The sequence below is a fragment of the Simochromis diagramma genome, unplaced genomic scaffold (genome assembly GCF_900408965.1).
Source record: "Simochromis diagramma unplaced genomic scaffold, fSimDia1.1 OVJJ01000284.1, whole genome shotgun sequence".
NCBI lineage: Eukaryota > Metazoa > Chordata > Actinopteri > Cichliformes > Cichlidae > Simochromis > Simochromis diagramma.
The window spans coordinates 639,453-658,747 of record NW_024386871.1 but is presented as its reverse complement, the minus strand read 5'-3'; the positions used below and the strand labels follow the sequence as shown (position 1 = coordinate 658,747).

At 40.2% G+C, this 19,295-nt stretch overlaps 1 protein-coding gene across 1 annotated transcript in view; it reads left to right on the top strand.

Annotated features, from left to right (window-relative positions):
• LOC120733374 (collagen alpha-1(XXIV) chain-like) overlaps nt 1–19,295 on the top strand; it is an 85,559-nt gene that overhangs the window by 26,278 nt on the left and 39,986 nt on the right. Inside the window, exons 6-18 of the mRNA XM_040031485.1 lie at nt 1,801–1,854; nt 4,216–4,269; nt 6,990–7,034; nt 7,565–7,618; nt 7,786–7,830; nt 9,530–9,583; nt 10,136–10,180; nt 11,010–11,063; nt 11,354–11,398; nt 17,890–17,943; nt 18,066–18,110; nt 18,460–18,513; nt 18,694–18,747. Coding sequence (XP_039887419.1) covers nt 1,801–1,854; nt 4,216–4,269; nt 6,990–7,034; nt 7,565–7,618; nt 7,786–7,830; nt 9,530–9,583; nt 10,136–10,180; nt 11,010–11,063; nt 11,354–11,398; nt 17,890–17,943; nt 18,066–18,110; nt 18,460–18,513; nt 18,694–18,747 — 657 coding nt within the window. The remainder of the gene's footprint in view (nt 1–1,800; nt 1,855–4,215; nt 4,270–6,989; nt 7,035–7,564; nt 7,619–7,785; nt 7,831–9,529; nt 9,584–10,135; nt 10,181–11,009; nt 11,064–11,353; nt 11,399–17,889; nt 17,944–18,065; nt 18,111–18,459; nt 18,514–18,693; nt 18,748–19,295) is intronic.

The window sequence follows — 19,295 nt, the reverse complement described above, 5'->3', positions numbered from 1 at the left end:
GGACAAATCGCTCAAAGTTTGTGTCATTTGACCCTAAAACATTTCTCTGGAAGATATCTAGCTTCTCCATGTGGGCAGCAGCAAGTTTCAGTCACGCTTGAAGATGTCAGTCGCCTTTCAGTCTATTGTGATGTAAATCTCACTTCACTGTGGACAGTGACACTGGTGTTCCAAGAGTTTCCAGTTCATGGCAGGGCTTGAGCTACCCTGGGAAGTTTTACTTGTGCACAATTGTTTGATCTTAAAATCTGCAGTTTTTTAGAGATATCGCCAATAAGTTTCTGGAATGGCCTTCCTGACACCCATTTCTGGTTGTTTATGTTTGTATGTTTCCAGTCATTGGAATAATCACACAATCTAATCAAACAGGTTCAATTCAGTCAGTTTTTTTTACATTTAGTTCCTCCTCTTACTCACACATGTGATCTATGACATAAAAATAAATAATGCAAAGAATGGAAAATTGTGACGTTAGAATGAAGCAACATTCCCTTTGTGTAGTTGAAAGCATTTTGGTGCCTGTCTGTTCACCTCCACATTTCAGTACATTTGTCTCTAAAAAAGAGGGTCTGTCACGTGTGTTCAGCTCATCATGCATGTAAAACACATTTATTAAACTGTCACAAAATATATTTGACTCACTCGTTTTCTTAGTATCCAAACCCAAATAATTTTTACAGTGTGCAAAATGTTGTACTGTATTGCTGTTCCCCCTGCTTTGCAGGAACGGCTAACTATTCCTCACCAGGACACTTTAGTGTTGACAACAGCAAGTTGGAATGTCAGATTAAGTATTGGCGCTAAAATTATGTGACAGTCTACTGGCATTGCATCTTTAAGGCTGTCTGGAGAATATTACTTTTTAGTTGAATCACAACAGAAAAGATGTTCTGACCTAAATCTATTTCATACTGGGGAGGAAAGGCATGAGACCTCTGGCTGTTAAAGAGCAATATTGCTGTTCTCTGGAAATCCCTGCTTTGTTCCAGCTGCTTGTTTGGAGTCAACTGTTTCTTTCACTTTAATAACCAACTAACTAAGTAAAACAGACTAAGAGCTACAGTATGTTTCGTCTTCATTAAACCCATCAAAGACTCACAGGTGATGCTTGTCTATTACACAGATATGTGTGTAAGTTTTTGAAAATTGCCTCTTTACACTGCTACAGCAGATTATAAATAAAACAATCAAGATGTCAAATTACTTATGAACCCGGCTGAAGGTTAAAGCCTCTGACTGTCATCCTACACCAGATGGCTATGAATTTGGTATGCTTTGCTTTTTCATACCATACAAAATGCTGCATGCAGACCAATGAAAAAAGGCGGTAATCAGCTCCTTCCTTCCTTCCTTCCTTCCTTCCTTCCTTCAGCTGATTTTCAGTTTTTAGGATCTAAAATTACTTCTAAATTTCCCAGAATGTATCTAATGAGTCATTCTTTGTTATAAGCCTTTGCAGATGTCTTTTATGTGAGATGAGCATCAAATTCGGCATCAGACTCACTCCTTTACCCCCAATATTGTTTTTCTGGTTGCCACCACCTAGCCTTTTGCTGACAGCTATCTTAAGGGTTCACATACATTTTTATACACATACAGTGTAAATCAGGTAATCAAGCACTGTAGCCTGCATGTTATGCATGCTTTTTTCTGTATACTTATTTTTGGACCTCTCAAAATCAGAATCTTTATGTATACTATTTTTGAGGTGTGGCAATATCTGGATGTGCGTGTCAGCAATAGATTATAAATGTACTGAGTGCCTGACATTCTGACCTTGTGACCCTGTTTCTGTTCTAGGGTTCAAAGGGAGACCCTGGGCTGTCTCCAGGTCAGGCTCCACCAGGAGAGAAGGTGAGGAATCTGCCACTGGTCTCTGTGTCCGGCTCTCTGTCCCTCTGCTCTTTGCTGTGTTTGTCTCATGACCTCACGAGTCGTCACCCCCACCATTTCACTTACTGGCAGCTTTTGGTTTATGATGTGGGATTCATTTTTTTTTTTTTTTCAGTGTTGTGAAATGATCCCAAAATGTTGACACAGTTCATACAGTAGAGTGAGTACTAAAGATTATTCAGCAAGCCCGTGACAAGTCACAAAATACTAAACAGTTTTCATTCATGATGATGAAAAACAGATTTTTCATTTAATTTTACGAGGCGTTTTCAGCATAAATTCGTTTTCAAGTACTGCAACAATGACTTTGAGGGTATAGTTTTCTTTATCCCAATGAATTCATTCTACATTGACTTTAAAGCCTTTTTTATGCATTTCTGAGTCATTTTATTGTCACGGATTTGTCTGACATCATCACGGCTGGCCTTTGCTTAGTCTATCATCTCTTCTGTCTCATTTTCTTCTTCAAACATGATTACAATAATAATATTCCTAAGAAGCACTGCTACATTTTTTGAAGTGATTAAGATCCAAACATATCCGTCTTCCCTCAAGTTTAAGGAGCTTTGCATAGGAAAGTATCATAGCTCTCTTTAAATCCTCGCTGGGGTAAACAGATTAATGTGAAGTTTCAGTTAAGACCAAAACTGTAGGGTTCGTCCAGTATTACTTACAAGTTCATTCGTAGTGCAGTGCTGTTATCACTCTTGTACCTCCATGAGACTTAAAAGATGTGTGCAGCTGCGAGTGTTGTTTCACACTGTTCAAAATTGAGCCAACAAAAGAAAGGAATGCTGGGAGTATTTAAAACACTGAGGAAAAATTTTTGGAAATAGCAAGGAAATCTTTTTGTTGCCCAGATGCAAATTTAGGGTTAGCAGAACTGGGGTAGAGTCCATCTATGGGCATCTTGACAGTTTGGTGAACATGAAAGTGAAGAAATGTTGCAACAGGCTAGTCCATTTTGCAGAAACCTCATTGCATCAATTCATAATGATACTCATTAGTCTGTATGGCCTTGGATGCTGGTATTCATGCTCCTAATGACATGGATGGTTTCCTGGGGATCTCCTCCCTGATCTGCATCAGGGCATCACTGAGCTCCCGACAGTCTGAGGTGGAACATGGCGGCTTTGGATGGACTAAAACATAATGTCCCAGAGATGTTGTGTTGGATGTAGGTTAGATGAGGCCAGGAACTGGCTGCATGCTCTCACTAGATGAGACCAGGAGGAAACCATGGGACATCTCCACACTAGCACAAGGCTAACACAGAGACACAGACAATCATTCACACTCACATTCACACCTACGGTCAGTGTAGGATTGCCTGTTAACATAACCCATGCATGTCTTTGGACCATGAGAAGAAACTGAAGCACCTGAAGAGAAGAAAACATTCAAATTGCGCACAGAAAGGTCACTGCACTACCATGCACTGTGATTATAAAAAATCGGGGTGTTTTAATGAGAAAAAATGCTGGTTAAAATCTGTTAGCCAAGTTAATTTCTCATATGCACGCTCAACTTACCTTTATTTTGTTTTTTTGGGTTTTTAAAATCAAAATAAGAATATTTTGATCTCTATATCATTAAATCTGAATTTTCACTGTGTGGGCTTTTCTTGTAAAACTGATGGCGAATTAATAAACAGATGCTTCAGTCCTTACTAATAATGTTTAGCAAGAAACAACTCAGCTGTCCAAATGATGAATCACAGTGTAATTTCCTTGTTTACTTTGCGCTGCTACCTCTTTTTGTGCATGTGTAAGTCAAGTGTGCAGTATCGTAACTGAACTCAAGCAAGTGTAAGCTGAGTCTTCTCTGAGTGAGCACAGGATTAAACCAAAAATGCTGCTCCCCTCTAAGCCAAGCTCTTGACAACAGGACTCAGTCAGATCCATGACAGCGACATAAATAACAGATTTAACAAGTGGCAGCTGAGGTAGCACACAGCGGGATTAGCCGGCCACAGCCACAACAGGATGGACGCGAACAGGCAACATAAGATCCTTTTTATGAGCCAGAACTCTATTCTGAGATGTGAGGAGAGCGATCATGTTCACGTTGGTGTTAGCTGATGCCTAATTTTATATCTAACTGGTCAATCACTGCCTATTTTGCTTGCTCTGGCCGCCCACATTTCTCATTTTAACCAGAAAAGCTATTTCCTTTTTCTAATATTGCATCACTTTCATGAAATATTCATTGGTTTAATGATTTTATGAAGCTTTAGTATTGAGTTAAACAATATTTCATTTATGGCATTTAATAATGACTGTGCATGTGTTGTACTGCTTTCTTTTTCCTTTGTTTTATTAGGGTGACAGAGGACCTCCAGGTCGTCCTGGACCCAATGGATTTCCAGGCTTACTGGTAACATTTATTCTATAAAACTGCTTGTGAGATGAGGGCATAAAAGACTTTCAATCTGTGAAAAAGTACATGTTTATGTACTGTATAATGTCATTTTGTTGTTTTATAATTCTTTAAAAAAAAATCACTGGGAGCACAACTTTTATCTTACTTTTACCATTTACTGTTTCCTTTCAATCCTTTGTATTGAGGTGAATCAGTGTGGCCCATGTCATCGCTGCTTGCCACAGTTCTCCGTCTACAGTCTGTGTTTCTTTATATTTTCATTATAAACTAACAAAAAGAAATATATGAGTCCATCTTTTCTTGCTCATTTTCCCCTCCTATATCTTTACCTTATCGTGTGAGGTCGATCCTGTTTCTTCCTCTCTGTCTCAATCAGAGCTTGAAGCTGACTGTTAGGACGTAGTGCTGCTTTGCTCAAAGCTAAACCTGGCTTTTAAGGTTTAAGGTCAGAGGTGATCTGAAAGAGGAAAACGACCTTTCCCTGGACCGTGGGATCAATAGCATAGTCAATATTCCATTCCATTTCAATTCAATTCAATTGTATTTATATAGCGCCAAATCACAGCAACAGTCGCCTCAAGGCGCTTTATATTGTAAGGTAGACCCTACAATAATACATTCAGAGAAAAAACCCACCAATGATATGACCCCCTATGAGCAAGCACTTTGGCGACAGTGGGAAGGAAAAACTCCGTTTTAACAGGAAGAAACCTTGGGCAGAACCAGGCTCAGGGAGGGGCGGGGCCATCTGCTGCGACTGGTTGGGGTGAGAGAAGGAAGACATGATAAAAGACAAGCTGTGGAAGAGAGACAGAGATTAATAACAAGTATGATTCAATACAGAGAGGTCTGTTAACACATGTTGAGTGAGAAAGATGACAGAAAAGAAAATGCTCAGTGCATCATGGGAATCCCCCAGCAGTCTACACCTATTGCAGCATAACTAAGGGAGGATTCAAGGTCACCTGATCCAGCTCTAACTATATACTTTACCAAAAAGGAAAGTTTGAAGCCTAATCTTAAAAGTAGAGATAGTGTCTGTCTGCCGAATCCAAACTGGAAGCTGGATTCTAGGAACAACAAGTAAGCCTGCAGTGCAAGAGTGAAGTGTTCTAATGGGGTGATATGGTACTGCCTTGGGTACCAGACATCCACTGTCATGCCATGCTTTAAAACAGAGAATTTCATAGATGCAGTGACGGGTAAAATGAAAAGCATTATTGATACATAAGTATCAACTGACAGACTTAAATTCTTTTTAGGCTTTATAGTTTTACTCAAAGCCACACATCGCTGCTGTTGTGTTTGAGTTTTTCTTGGCATGACCCCATGAACTCAATAGATTTATTCTGTTATAGTAGGTGGTCCTGCTCCTCACATGGCTGTATCTACAGGTAGCTTCTTGATGAAATTCTGAATCTGGTTTCCACATAGTTGGCCTTAACCTTGAATCCCAAGAGGCCACATCAGTGTTTGCAGTAGCTAAACTTAATACATCCAGCACACTCCCGGCGGCCCATCAGGTATTTTCAGAGGAAATTACTGGCCTACGCTCTTTAGCCCTGCATGGAACTTTTATTGGGCGTGAAGGTCATATGTCACAACCTCGGAAGTACATGACAGAGACATTGATACTGTTCAAGAAACCCTCTTTCTTCCCCGAAAAAGACACTGACCTGGCCCTGACCTTGTGTTTTGTCGCTGTAAACATCTGTTGTTGATAATCACGTCAAAAGCAAAAATAAAGCGCTTAAGAGGAGAATAGCTCTGATTTACTCAACAATAAATCCTGTTTAGCTTACAAAGAAAACGTGCTTACTTAACTAAATGTGGGATTTTGCTGTAGCCCAGGGCTGGCTTTGGACCAGAGTCACTAAACTGTTTCCACTTTAATCACTTTCTGCAGAATGAACATTTTTTTGTGTTTTAATTGTATCCACGCTGTGGATGTTTTTATAAACTGTCCTGGTGTAAAATGGGACACAGACTTGTTAAAGCTAGATGGCACAAACTGAAAGAAAACTGTTTAGAGCAAATTTCTCAAACAGAGATGTCACATGTAATAGATTTGTTATATATTGTTTTATCACACGTCCTTTGGCCAGTCCCAAAAAGTGTGCCTGCCCACAGACTTTCCCACAGAAACATGAAGCTCAAACCATTATTTTCACTGATACAAAACTGCATAATTTCTCATGTTTACACAGGACATGCAGGACGTGCATAAGGTTACCGACCCAAGTTTAAAGCATTATCTACGACTTTGGAAATTTTAAAGTAGTAACACAAAAACTGCCCACAGGAAATCCATCCCACTGTTTTTTTCTTTACTTCATCAAAGTGATTAACTACCCTTCTTTTTTCTAGTTTTACTGTTGGCTCTTCTTGTTTAGTGCACTGCTTGGGGTCTGTCCAGTGGGGTGGTTGGTTAAACTCTTTGAACCTGACACATAGATTCATGGTTTCCAAGTAGTTGAATCCTACTGAAGCTGGTAATCCCCTGACTTCATCCGCATGCTTTGTTTCAACACTCAACATGATATTTTGATTAGACTGACTGCTCTCTAATAGTTCACATTTGGCGTACATATTCTTAATTTAGCATTTAGTTTTTATGCCTTTTAATGCTGCTAGCAGGGCAGCTTAGTTACTCTTAGTTACCAATTTTTCAGTTGAAATTTACTAAAAGTTCTTGTTTCATTCTACTTTTTAAGGGTCCTAAAGGTTATCTGGGTCCACCTGGACCACCAGGAGAACAAGTAAGTAGTTATTTGTGTTCATGGTTTGTGTTACAGCCCAACAAAACTAAAAGTGTTAAATTCAAGGTAGCTGGATTCCGGCTAGTACTTTGTCACAAAAATACAAATAGGAACTGGGTTGGTACACACATGCAAATGAACAAATGCAAAGATGAGTGTGTGACAAGCCAGTTATGGTAGTCCTTCAGTTGTCCCCTATAGTAGCTGGTTCTTTTTATGGCTCTTTTTATCCCTCTTAAAACTCTTCACTTTCTCAAACAACGACAATAACAAGAATGAGTCACATAACAGTGAACAATGAGCTGAAGTAAAAGCCAGAGTGAGATAGTGAGGGATGGGGTGTATTGGAGGGGTGCTGAAAGGTGCAGTTAGTAGACGGAGCTGTTGGGAATGAACAGTGCTTGTTTTATTCCTTAGCTGGCACTGCTACTAGAAGTCTGCGTTTCTCCCCTTTCACTTTATCCGTCCACCTAATCTCCCTATTCACCGTTCATTCTCTCTCTCTCCCTTTTCCTCTCTCGTCACTTTAGGGCATACCAGGACTTCCTGGGGAAGCTGGAGCTGCAGGTTACCCTGGCAGGCAGGTGCAGTGAAAAACACACAAAAATTGTTTCTCCATCAATCCTTGCAGATTCCTTTATCGCTCTATCGAGAACTTTACTAAGAGCCACAATAATGTACACTAATTTCTGCTGACCTATGCACATCGGATGCTTTGTAGTCAACAAAGTCTCCCTGTTTTTCTTTGTAGGGCTCGGCCGGGCCACAAGGTAGCCCTGGCCCTAAAGGTGTTCGTGTAAGTATAAGGTGTTTTCTGCTATTTTTTTTTTCCCTTCAGTATTACTACATTGAACTCTTTCATTTCCTGAAAGGATTAGGACCAGAGTTTCAGGCTGGCTCCACAGTGACTGAAATGCCCCAAAATAGGAGAACAGAAGAAAGACAGTAGGTAGAAGAGGAACAGATGAAATCAGAAGGGGCCAAATGAGCTAGCTAGAGAATGGACTTAAGAGGAGCGTTGCGGTCCCAGGAAACAGGATAGCTAGGATCACAGTGTCGGACCGAAGCTGGCAGGGTGAGAAGGAGCCACAGAGGCAGACAATGTGCTGAAAAGAAAGATGTTGAAAAGGGATGGAAAAAAAAAAAAAAAAAAAAGGATGACTCGGAAATACCGATTACCGATTTTTTTTTTTTTTTTTTTTTTTTTTTGGTTTTTTTTTTTTTTTTTTTTTCTCTCTCTTCCCCCCCCTTCTCACCGTCTCTTCTCCCCTTTGGTTTTCTCTCTTTCCCTCCCTCTCTTTCTCTCATTCATTCCCCCTGTCCTATTTATTAAAAAAAAAAAAAAAAAAAAAGGGAAAAAAAAAAAAAAAAAAAAAAAGAAAAAAGAAAAAAAAAAAAAAAAAAAAAAAAAAATGACAAAGGATGAACTGAAGCTCTGCCATCACGTAATGTCGCATACTGCTGTTTCTGATGTCATTTAAAAAAAAAAAAAAAAAAAAAAAAAAAAAAAAAAAGGAAATACCGATTACGTTGTATGCTAACTGACATACAAACCTGAATGCAGCCAGTCTGAATTGTAGTACAAATACTGAGCAGCTTTAGGGTTTTTTGCTCATATTTTGACAGCCATAAGAAATTAAAAAGGCTAAAACCAACTTTTTAATTTCTTATGGCTCCAACAAATTTGTTTTTGGTGTATGTTAGCGTGCAATGCAGGACCAATTATGATATGAGAACACTGTTCATGATTTAAAATCAGATTAAAGATCCTATTTGGGTTTTTTTTGTTATTGGTACAAAAATTAAATCGATCATTGGTCTCAGATACTGATCCTGTTTGCATTTTTACTCACTGGAAAACTCCTTGAATTCACACTGTAACACTGATGAGGAATCTTTGTTCAGACTGTTCCTGAACTACATTTACCTTGAACAAAGAAGAGTTTGGCCAGTGAAACCAGCTATTTCTCCCGTGTTTCCCACAGGATGCATCAGGGCCACAGATGTTTTTTAAAATCCAGAATTACATTTTAAAAGGATTAAAAAAAAAAAAAATCCTCTGACTGTGTCATCTATTTTTACCCAATTAGGCACTTTCATGTGGTGGCTCTGTACTCCAGACAAAGATGTTCAAGCTGCGACCGTCCTGATTGTTATGAACTGATTTCAGTGGCAAATCGTTTTTCCTGTGCTGCCATCAGCACAAAATAAGTTATTCATGTTAGCCAAGATGAGCAGACATGACCCACATCTGATGCAGAGTGCAAAAAGTCAGATGCAGGAAAAGGAAATCTAGTCAGTTTCCAAAATAAAAGACTATGTGCAGCTCTGTTGCTGAAATATTATTAGTGCATTTGAAGGCATTCAAGAACAGTGCACCAGACAAACTACTATTCTTCTGCTGTCGTTATTTTATAATGACAAGTTAATGTAAGCATTGTGCTGTGTTAATGCAGCACAGAATTTTTACTTTGTGATGTTTTTCTCATTTTCAGGGTTTCATTGGGCCTCCGGGCGATGCTGGCCCACCTGGGCTGGAAGGGGAGAAAGTGAGTGATGTTTGTTCATTTCCAGTGTGCAATTTGTCTCTATAAACATGACACATTTCCCATCACAATTTTTTTATTTACCTCTAATAAATCCGTGAATATCTTATCTTTCACCTCCATTTATTTACTGTTTATTCAAACTTTTCCCCCCATCATTAGGCTACAGAAAAAAATATTTTCCATTTAGGCAGTCAGTAATTACTGAACACATTGCTTCATTCTTGAGAGGTCAAAATCTAAGAAATCCCGGTGTTTGTAGTTTTGTTGTGGCTTTTTCACATCAGCTTGTTTTATGCCAAGAGAACTTTATTCAACGTGATGAAATGCATTGTTAAATCCTCACCTAAAGTAGGCTGTATTGAGAACCTGTGCGACTTTAATGGATAATTTAAGCATCTTATTTTATGGGCTTATTTTGTTTTACGGATTGCGGGGGAGATTAGAAGAGCTGTGGTTGCTTAGGCTCATATCCTCTCTAATTCTCTTTCCAGTCATTTCAATTTCAATCCTAAACTTGCGTGAGAAATCTAACTGCTTGTTTTTCTTTTCTAGGGCATACCTGGACCTGCTGGAAGACCTGGCCCCAAAGGAAGACATGTAATAATGAATCCATTTTGGTTTTTGCCATACTTAACAGTTCCCTAAATCTATACTTTTGCCCATCACGTTGATGGTAAAAACTGCTGCTATCCAGCTCATCAGGTATACAGTATGCCAGTATATAGCAGTACTGCATATCCACACGGACCCCAGAAGCATCCAAAAGAGGCACATTTGTATCCTGCTGCTGTGAATGTGCTAAAGCAGCAGGAGGCGGGTTTGATAGGACATCGAGAGAAAAGAACAAAGAGGACTATTACACATGTACACATACATACAATACAGTGTTCAAGATATAGCAAATTACTTGCATCTTGGCATATTGTCTGCAAGTTTGTTCCAGGGTGGCCTTGAATACAGTTACACTCAGAGACAGATGGAATGTCTAGGTTGGGCCCGCACACTGTGAAAAGTTAATGTTTTAAAAACAAGCCTTCGCTTCTCTGTATGGAAGTTGCCAAGCGGGCAAAAAGCCCAGTGCCTGTTTTATTAATTTTTTTTTTCTTGGAACAGTGATGTCTGGCTAATACGCCGGCTAATCTTGCCTCATTAAAAAGTGTGCTTTTGCACATTATGTCCATGTGAAGTTAATCTTGAATAATTACTTTGGGAAATTGCACGTTAAATGCTACATGTAAAGTCAATTTTTAAAAAAAGTTTGCTATGCCAGCACGACAGAAAGCACAGAGCCGTTATGGAGAAAGCAGAAGAAAAAAACACTACTCTTTTACCTCTGTGGAGGTGCTACTCTCTGCAGATTGAGGGTAAAGTTAGAAATGGTAGTCCTGACTTTCTTAAATTAATTGCGGATGTATTTGCCCCGTAGGGTGTCATGGGGGATGCTGGGGAGAGGGGGCCTCCTGGTCCAGATGGAAATGAGGTGAGAACTTGTGCCCGCTTTTTGTTCAGTATGTCCAATACTTACTTCAGTCTTCTGTCTTCATCCTCGAACTCTGGCTTCTTCTGTTTGTGCTGTCTCATTAGAGGCAGCACAGGTGGACAGTGTCTCATAATACTCAGCTGTAAAATGTACAGTTATATGCGTATGAATAATCCTAGCTTTACTGAGAGTTTTTTAGGGTTTTTTATGATCAGATGACATAAATATGCTTTGTTACTCCTGTATTGTTTTGAGAGTGAGACAAACGTACTTATGATGTTCCTCCACAGGGCCCTGTTGGTGGGGCTGGCATAAGTGGCTTTCCTGGTCTAAGGGTGAGTCTGTATTTTTTTTAGCAGCAACATGTTTTGTTTGATTTAGATTTGTGAGTCCGTTCTTAGACCTGTGACTCACAAGGCTCAGTTTTGTCAGTTTTATCTCAGGCCTATTGTGTCTTATTCGACTTGTCTTAGTGCTTAGATTGGGATTGGCTCATGAGCCTCACGACTGACAGTAGTTAGGAATTTTCACATCGCAAGCTAATTCTTGGTTAGATTCACTGTATCGTTTAATACGGGTTTTGTTTTCCTGATGGCAGTAGTGTCTTTTCTGTTGTTCTCTTCCATTGTACGTCAAGATATGTGGAGCTGAGGTGACCTGAATGCAAGGCACAAAAACAATGTAATGAAATAAGATAACATGCCTTTATTTAGGCAGGTATAAAAAGTCCCAAAGTTTAAAAAGTAAATAAAAAAGGACCTACAGAGAAATCGGAGATGCACATCAAGGAAAATGAACGGACATCTTGAGGCAAGTTTACAAATACTCTCAGAAGTGCCCGGGGAAGACAGATGGGTGTGGACACAGGTGATGATATCTACCAATAGGTGACAACTAGACAAGGTAAGACAGGAAATAAAAGCAACACAAGGGAATAAAGGCTGACTTTCAAAGTAAAATAGGAAAAACATGTAAGCAAGAAGACTTCACCCTAACTAAATCAGAGGCAGAAGAGACTTAGGGAGGAATGAGCAGAAAACCACTGAGGGGAATAAAGGCACTCTGATAAACTCAAAACAGAGGCCGAAACCCAAGAAAACACCATTCAAAACTACAACAATACAGGCCCACTGTAATACAATGAAATCAGGAATAGGAACTCAATAATTTCAAACTAGGATTATTCACAGAACCAGGACTGAAGCTTTAAAGCTAGAGAAACCCAGAGAACCCAGAGACACTGTAAATCTACCTCAACTATGGAGGTCATCTGATTGGTTCATTTGATTTATTTGTTTGTCCGCTACCTCAAAGAGGTATTGACATATTTGCATACAAAGTGCACCAGAGGTGGGGCTTGGCCCAATTCAGAAGTGATTAACTTCTGGAGATGATAAGGATCTGGATCCAGGAATCTTTGGAAGGATGTTTTACTTTTCTGAGCTCTTCTACATCCAGAAAGTTAATTCATGCCTGATGTGGAGGAAATTTTCAGCTTTGGTGTCTCGTCCTCCTCTTGTTGCGTTTAGTAGAGGCCAGGTGACTGTCAGTGGGTTTCTTTTTGTTTATGTATGTTCATGCTTTAGCCACTGGTAAGGCCATAAGTAAGGGACTCGTATAAGTAGGATGTGAATGTGATGAGATTCACAAGTAAACATGGGCTTACATGTTAAAGAGAGCCAGACATCGGAAACCTTAGTGAAAGCGAAACTTACCACATGCAGACAGGGTGTAGAGAATAAAGAGAATATATAGCTGCCTGCTTTGTTTTGTTTTTTTGTTGTTTTGTTTTTTTAGTCTAATGTCAGGTTGAGTGTAGAGTACTGGAGCTGAGCTTGTTGTTTGCTGTTAAAGGGTAAAGTGAGTTACAATAAAGAGGTTAAAATACATTTAAATTAAGGAAAGACCATCAGAGGCCTAAAAGAGAACAAGCTTTTTTCCATTACTGCAGAATGCAGTATCGTGTGTCTATAGTTACTTCCAGATGTTCACGTCAGCCACCCTGATCCAACTGTATACAGCACCTGTCCCGTGCTTTCAAGTGTCGTTTACACTGGTTTGTGTTCCTCGTATCTTTGAATTTATTGGGGATTTTTGAGGGGTCACTGAGTGGCGCTAGACACAGCTGGAGGAATGATTTCTCAGCATTCACCTCAGCTACTGGCTGTAAGTCACTGATCCTACTGAAACAGCCAGACAGGAAGTATGCACACACCATCTTCAAGTGTTTTGGTTCAAAAAAAAAACCCCAAACCTAATATCATGCAGAATTTTACATGTGCTATGCAAAAATAAATAGTTGCTTTTGATTATATCAGTTCTGCTAGCCATGGCACTTGCTGTGTTTAACTGATGACAGGTCTCATTCAGAAACTGCAGACCACTTGGTGTAAAAAGAAAAGGATGTGACACTGATTTACACACTTGTATGTGTGTGAATGGGCTTTCCTTTCCTTTCCTTTCCTTTCCTTTCCTGTGCCTATTTAAAATTAGCACAAAAAGTAAGGAAATTTGTGTTTTGTTGATTATTCCTTTGTTGCCAACAATGCTTGGCAAGATATAAGGGAAATAAACAGGCTTTTCAACAGTATTTATTAACAAAGAAATACCTTTTGAAGTTTGCACGAATTCCTACCAAAGAAAAACAGTAAATTACATTTCTGACCAAATGAAATCAAGGTGCCACCACGTTTTGTTCTTTCACAGCTGTATCTGACGAACTGCGCTTCACTGTGTTCAGTGATGTTGATCATAAGCTCCGATGTGAATGCTTAAACACTTTCAGGTTGTGTGACGGAACAACCCGGAGCAACGTCAAACGCTACTACTCAAATGAAGTCAGTGATAAGATAGTTTTTTGCAATTTATATACTTTTACTTTTACTCAAATGCAAAAAAGGAGGAGGTAACTGACTTATTAATAATTAAAGCTGATGCAGTTCTCAGACAAGTTATGGCCAGTAAGTACTTTTGAGTAATCATACTAGAGAGCCCAAATCCCCGCACCTCTTTAATCCAGCCTTTGATGTAATAAATCATATTTACTCAACTTTCCAGCTGGGTGATTTTGACGCTGTACGAATCTCGCAAAGAACTTTAATTTGACATCTAAAACTCATTTTCACGTCTCACTGTCAGTCACACCGTTGAGGCTCTCGTTGTGCTCACTCATTTATTTAAAAGCCTATTGCACGTGGTTAGAACCTTTACTCGAGTAATCGCAGAGAGAACATAAACAGCAAGTGTTCCTTCTGGTATGCACTTGATGTCTCTGCCAGTGTGTGACTCAGCAAAATGTGATGCAGCCCGACACTTTTTCATAGCCTGAAAGAAAAACAGTAGGGCGAGATGGAGACCAGAGTAGTTGTAATAATACCCTTGTTTTTTTTCTTTACAATTCTTCCACCATGTTTTTTGTTGTTGTTTTTATATACAGTTGGGCAAAAAAGTATTTAGTCAGCCACCGATTGTGCAAGTTCCCCCACCTAAAATGATGACAGAGGTCAGTAATTTGCACCAGAGGTACACTTCAACTGTGAGAGACAGAATGTGAAAAAAAAATCCATGAATCCACATGGTAGGATTTGTAAAGAATTTATTCATAAATCAGGGTGGAAAATAAGTATTTGGTCAATAACAAAAATACAACTCAATACTTTGTAACATAACCTTTGTTGGCAATAACAGAGGTCAAACGTTTACTATAGGTCTTTACCAGGTTTGCACACACAGTAGCTGGTATTTTGGCCCATTCCTCCATGCAGATCTTCTCGAGAGCAGTGATGTTTTGGGGCTGTCGCCGAGCAACACGGACTTTCAACTCCCGCCACAGATTTTCTATGGGGTTGAGGTCTGGAGACTGGCTAGGCCACTCCAGGACTTTCAAATACTTCTTACGGAGCCACTCCTTTGTTGCCCGGGCGGTGTGTTTTGGATCATTGTCATGTTGGAAGACCCAGCCTCGTTTCATCTTCAAAGTTCTCACTGATGGAAGGAGGTTTTGGCTCAAAATCTCACGATACATGGCCCCATTCATTCTGTCCTTAACACGGATCAGTCGTCCTGTCCCCTTGGCAGAAAAACAGCCCCATAGCATGATGTTTCCACCCCCATGCTTCACAGTAGGTATGGTGTTCTTGGGATGCAACTCAGTATTCTCCTTCCTCCAAACACGACGAGTTGAGTTATACCAAAGTTCTACTTTGGTTTCATCTGACCACATGACATTCTCCCAATCCTCTGCTGTATCATCCATGTGCTCTCTGGCAAACTTCAGACGGGCCTGGACATGCACTGGCTTCAGCAGCGGAACACGTCTGGCATCTGCGGGATTTGATTCCCTGCCGTTGTAGTGTGTTACTGATGGTGACCTTTGTTACTTTGGTCCCAGCTCTCTGCAGGTCATTCACCAGGTCCCCCCGTGTGGTTCTGGGATCTTTGCTCACCGTTCTCATGATCATTTTGACCCCACGGGATGAGATCTTGCGTGGAGCCCCAGATCGAGGGAGATTATCAGTGGTCTTGTATGTCTTCCATTTTCTGATGATTGCTCCCACAGTTGATTTTTTCACACCAAGCTGCTTGCCTATTGTAGATTCACTCTTCCCAGTCTGGTGCAGGTCTACAATACTTTTCCTGGTGTCCTTCGAAAGCTCTTTGGTCTTGGCCATGGCAGAGTTTGGAGTCTGACTGTTTGAGGCTGTGGACAGGTGTCTTTTATACAGATGATGAGTTCAAACAGGTGCCATTCATACAGGTAACGAGTGGGGGACAGAAAAGCTTCTTACAGAAGACGTTACAGGTCTGTGAGAGCCAGAGATTTTCCTTGTTTGAGGTGACCAAATACTTATTTTCCACCCTAATTTACGAATAAATTCTTTACAAATCCTACCATGTGAATTCATGGATTTTTTTTTTTTCACATTCTGTCTCTCACAGTTGAAGTGTACCTCTGGTGCAAATTACTGACCTCTGTCATCATTTTAAGTGGGGGAACTTGCACAATCGGTGGCTGACTAAATACTTTTTTGCCCCACTGTACTACCTGCATTTTTTTTTTTATTTTTTTTTTAGGAATGGCTCTATTTACACTCAAAGTACTTGTGAATGTGTCCATGAAGGTAGCAATCATGATATTGAAGACAGACAGGAAATGATGGGCATTGCAGTTCAGTAGTTTGCACCAAAGTCATTTAGCTATACTGGACTGTGACTGTGTCAGGAACTAGATTAACTTTCTAGATTTATACCTTCTCATCTATTCTTCTGAAGTTACTTTGAAGTTAGAGTGAAATTAGCTATTGGTATATGTCTTATTGCAGTAGCAAGGAATAACAGCTGTCTACACATAAACTACGTGGTGAAAAAAGGGACACCTACACGTTACACCTACAGGAGATACTTAATCGCTTTAACGGCATAAGCACATAAGCTACCAGAGGAGGCCCAACCCTTTTTTTGGTATGTAGCCAATCAGATTTGGTGTGTGGCTAACAGAGGTACATGCTGTTTGTGGCCAAGTCTAAATTAAAATGCACTAAATCTTGTCTGGGTCTGAATCGGAGGCATTTGAAGTGGCGCGCTTAAATGGGATTATGATGTCCTGGGTGTAGAAACATTTCTATGTCTAATTGGATTTTCTGAGGCTACAACGGTTGTGTTGAAACATGATGTACAGGAATGCAGCAATCTGGATTTGATCGAGCCTCGAACCAATTGTCTTCCCCACGTGGCGAGCAGATAGCGGTTTGGATGACGTTTAACCACCTGGCAGACAGGCTTCATCTTGACAGCAGTTTGAGGAAAGGCTCTGTGTGGGATGTTGATGTACCCCGTCGTTTCAGCTCGGCCAGTGGACTCTGGAGTTTTTGGGTGGGGGCAATGGGGGAGCATTTTCTATCTGTGCTTTCCCCCTTCTTTCAGTGCATCATTTTTCATGTGTCCACTGTTAAAAGCCTCTTTTGATGGAAGGCATGTGATTTGTGTGTGTCCTCCTGCGGTACCACAGCGGAGCCTCAGCATCAAACACTGACCTTAAGGGGTCCAGATGGACTTATAGTTTAAGCCACATGTCTTTGATGATGCAACATAGACAGTATTCTGTACTACTTATTACTGATTTTGTGCATATTGGTCAGACCGACACATTGATTGTTTTTAGTGGTTGGTTCTTTAATTCTTTTAGGTTTGTTTTTCAGTAACATTATTGCTCTCGGGCCTTTTCTGCAGACGAGTGGTGCAAAATTCTGGATTTTATTTTGGTTTTTTATCCATCTGTATTCACTATGCTTTTGTTGGTTGCATCAGACATTGCTGCTACAGAGCAAATATGGTATTGCTTCCACTATCTTTAGGCATAGAGGGGAAAAAACCCAGAGTAACTTGTAACTGCTGTGTCTGTGGGAATAGTATAGCATGTATGTTCTCACACATACTTGGGCATATACAAATTGTTGTCATCACATCAGTGCTTCTGACTATTACTGCAGACAGGGTGAAAGCTACCTGAGCAGCCTGTCTGCTGTTTGGTCCAGCCACACTTTCTGGCCAGTCTCCCCTCACCTCTGTCAATTAGAGTGGATTGACTGTTGGGGCCTGGCAACCCAAACCGCTGCAAAACAACTGGATACTCTGCCAACACTGCTTATGTTTCTCATAGGGTTGTGGCAAACAGGAATGTGCTGCATGTCAATACAATGTCAACAATGGATCAGAAATATTTTGTGCAAAAATGCCATTCACTATCAAACAACAATGGACTCATATTACAAGTACTACGTGTGCGTATTTGTGATACATAAATTCCACTGTGTCCTTCTCTTCGCAGGGAGACCCAGGGCCCGAGGGACCACGAGGACTGCCTGGTATGGTGGGACCTCAGGTGGGCCTGATATTTGCTTCTACCATTTTTTTTTTTTTTTTTTTTTTTTTACATCTTAGGAGAATCCTAAGTGATTCAATGTTAAACTTTTCCTTCCCTTTGTTCCGCTCCCTCTGCGACAGGGCCCAACAGGACGAGCCGGCCTGCCTGGATTGAAAGGTGATAAGGTGATCTAAATATTTATATTATTGCAGTGCATCTGTGTGTAATGTGTGACTTGGACGTACTATATAAGATCCTTGTGACATTTTGCTAACACATCCAGCAAACTCAGTCCTATGTATTAGTGTTTAATCATTTTTTCATGTTAAACGCTGATATTGCTCCAGTGGTTCTTTACAGACTCTTCATTTGCTTTCACGACATTGAACTCAACCTATCAAACTGAATTTTGATAGTGCTGGTGCATTAAACAGCCTCTGTATAGTGTGTGCCGTTTTTTTGTTTGTGGTTTCTTCAGATTATTGCGGCAGTGCAGTGTTGTGTTATATCTCTGTTTGATACTATGAAATCTAGGGTGAAACCGGACAAAGGGGCGAGCCAGGAGAGATGGGGTACCAGGGGGATAAGGTAAGCGTCCTTACAAAGCATAGCACGCCATGTGACCATGCAATGTGTGTATCTGCTGTTACCAATAGGTTCTACCTGTGTTTGCTCCATTACGGTACATAGAGATTGATTAAAAAAGAAGAAAAGTCAACCACAGACTTTGTGAAATCAACTCAAAAATGGTGTGTGTTTGTCTTTCAGGGTGCTGCTGGTGCACCTGGTCTTCCTGGGCCCAGAGGGAAACCAGGGCCACCGGTATGTATGTCTGTGTGAGTGTGTCTGAGTGGGCAAAGTTACTCATGCTTGGAACATGTATTTGCATGTTCATGGATGTTTTGCCATGCTTTTTGGATTCAGTTTATTTAGTCATACTCAGAAAACATTACCTTTATCTTAGATTTTCTGGGAGGGGAGATTCAGTGATGGAGATAAATGTGAAATTAATGTCTTTAAACAGCTCTGGGTTTGCTTATCAGCACAAGCAACCATTAGAGCAAATTAATCTCTTTTAAGTTAAAACATTACAAATTCCCTGCAGGATGATATCTAAACAAGTCACGTAATGAGAATAATGACATTGTTAGCCCAGTGTAAAGAGGAAAGAAAAGACAAAAAGCTAACATGTAGTTAGCAGTCTACATGATTAAAGGGTTTTTGCTATTTCCTGTCATATGTATACTGTTACAGTGCTGGATAATTATATTAAACACAGCCAGTGCTAAATAAAGAGGTTAGCATGTGTAAACGTAATCCCTGTGGCTCAATCTTTGGTTTCAGGTGGGTTTTTTCAGCTCTTGTCTCTT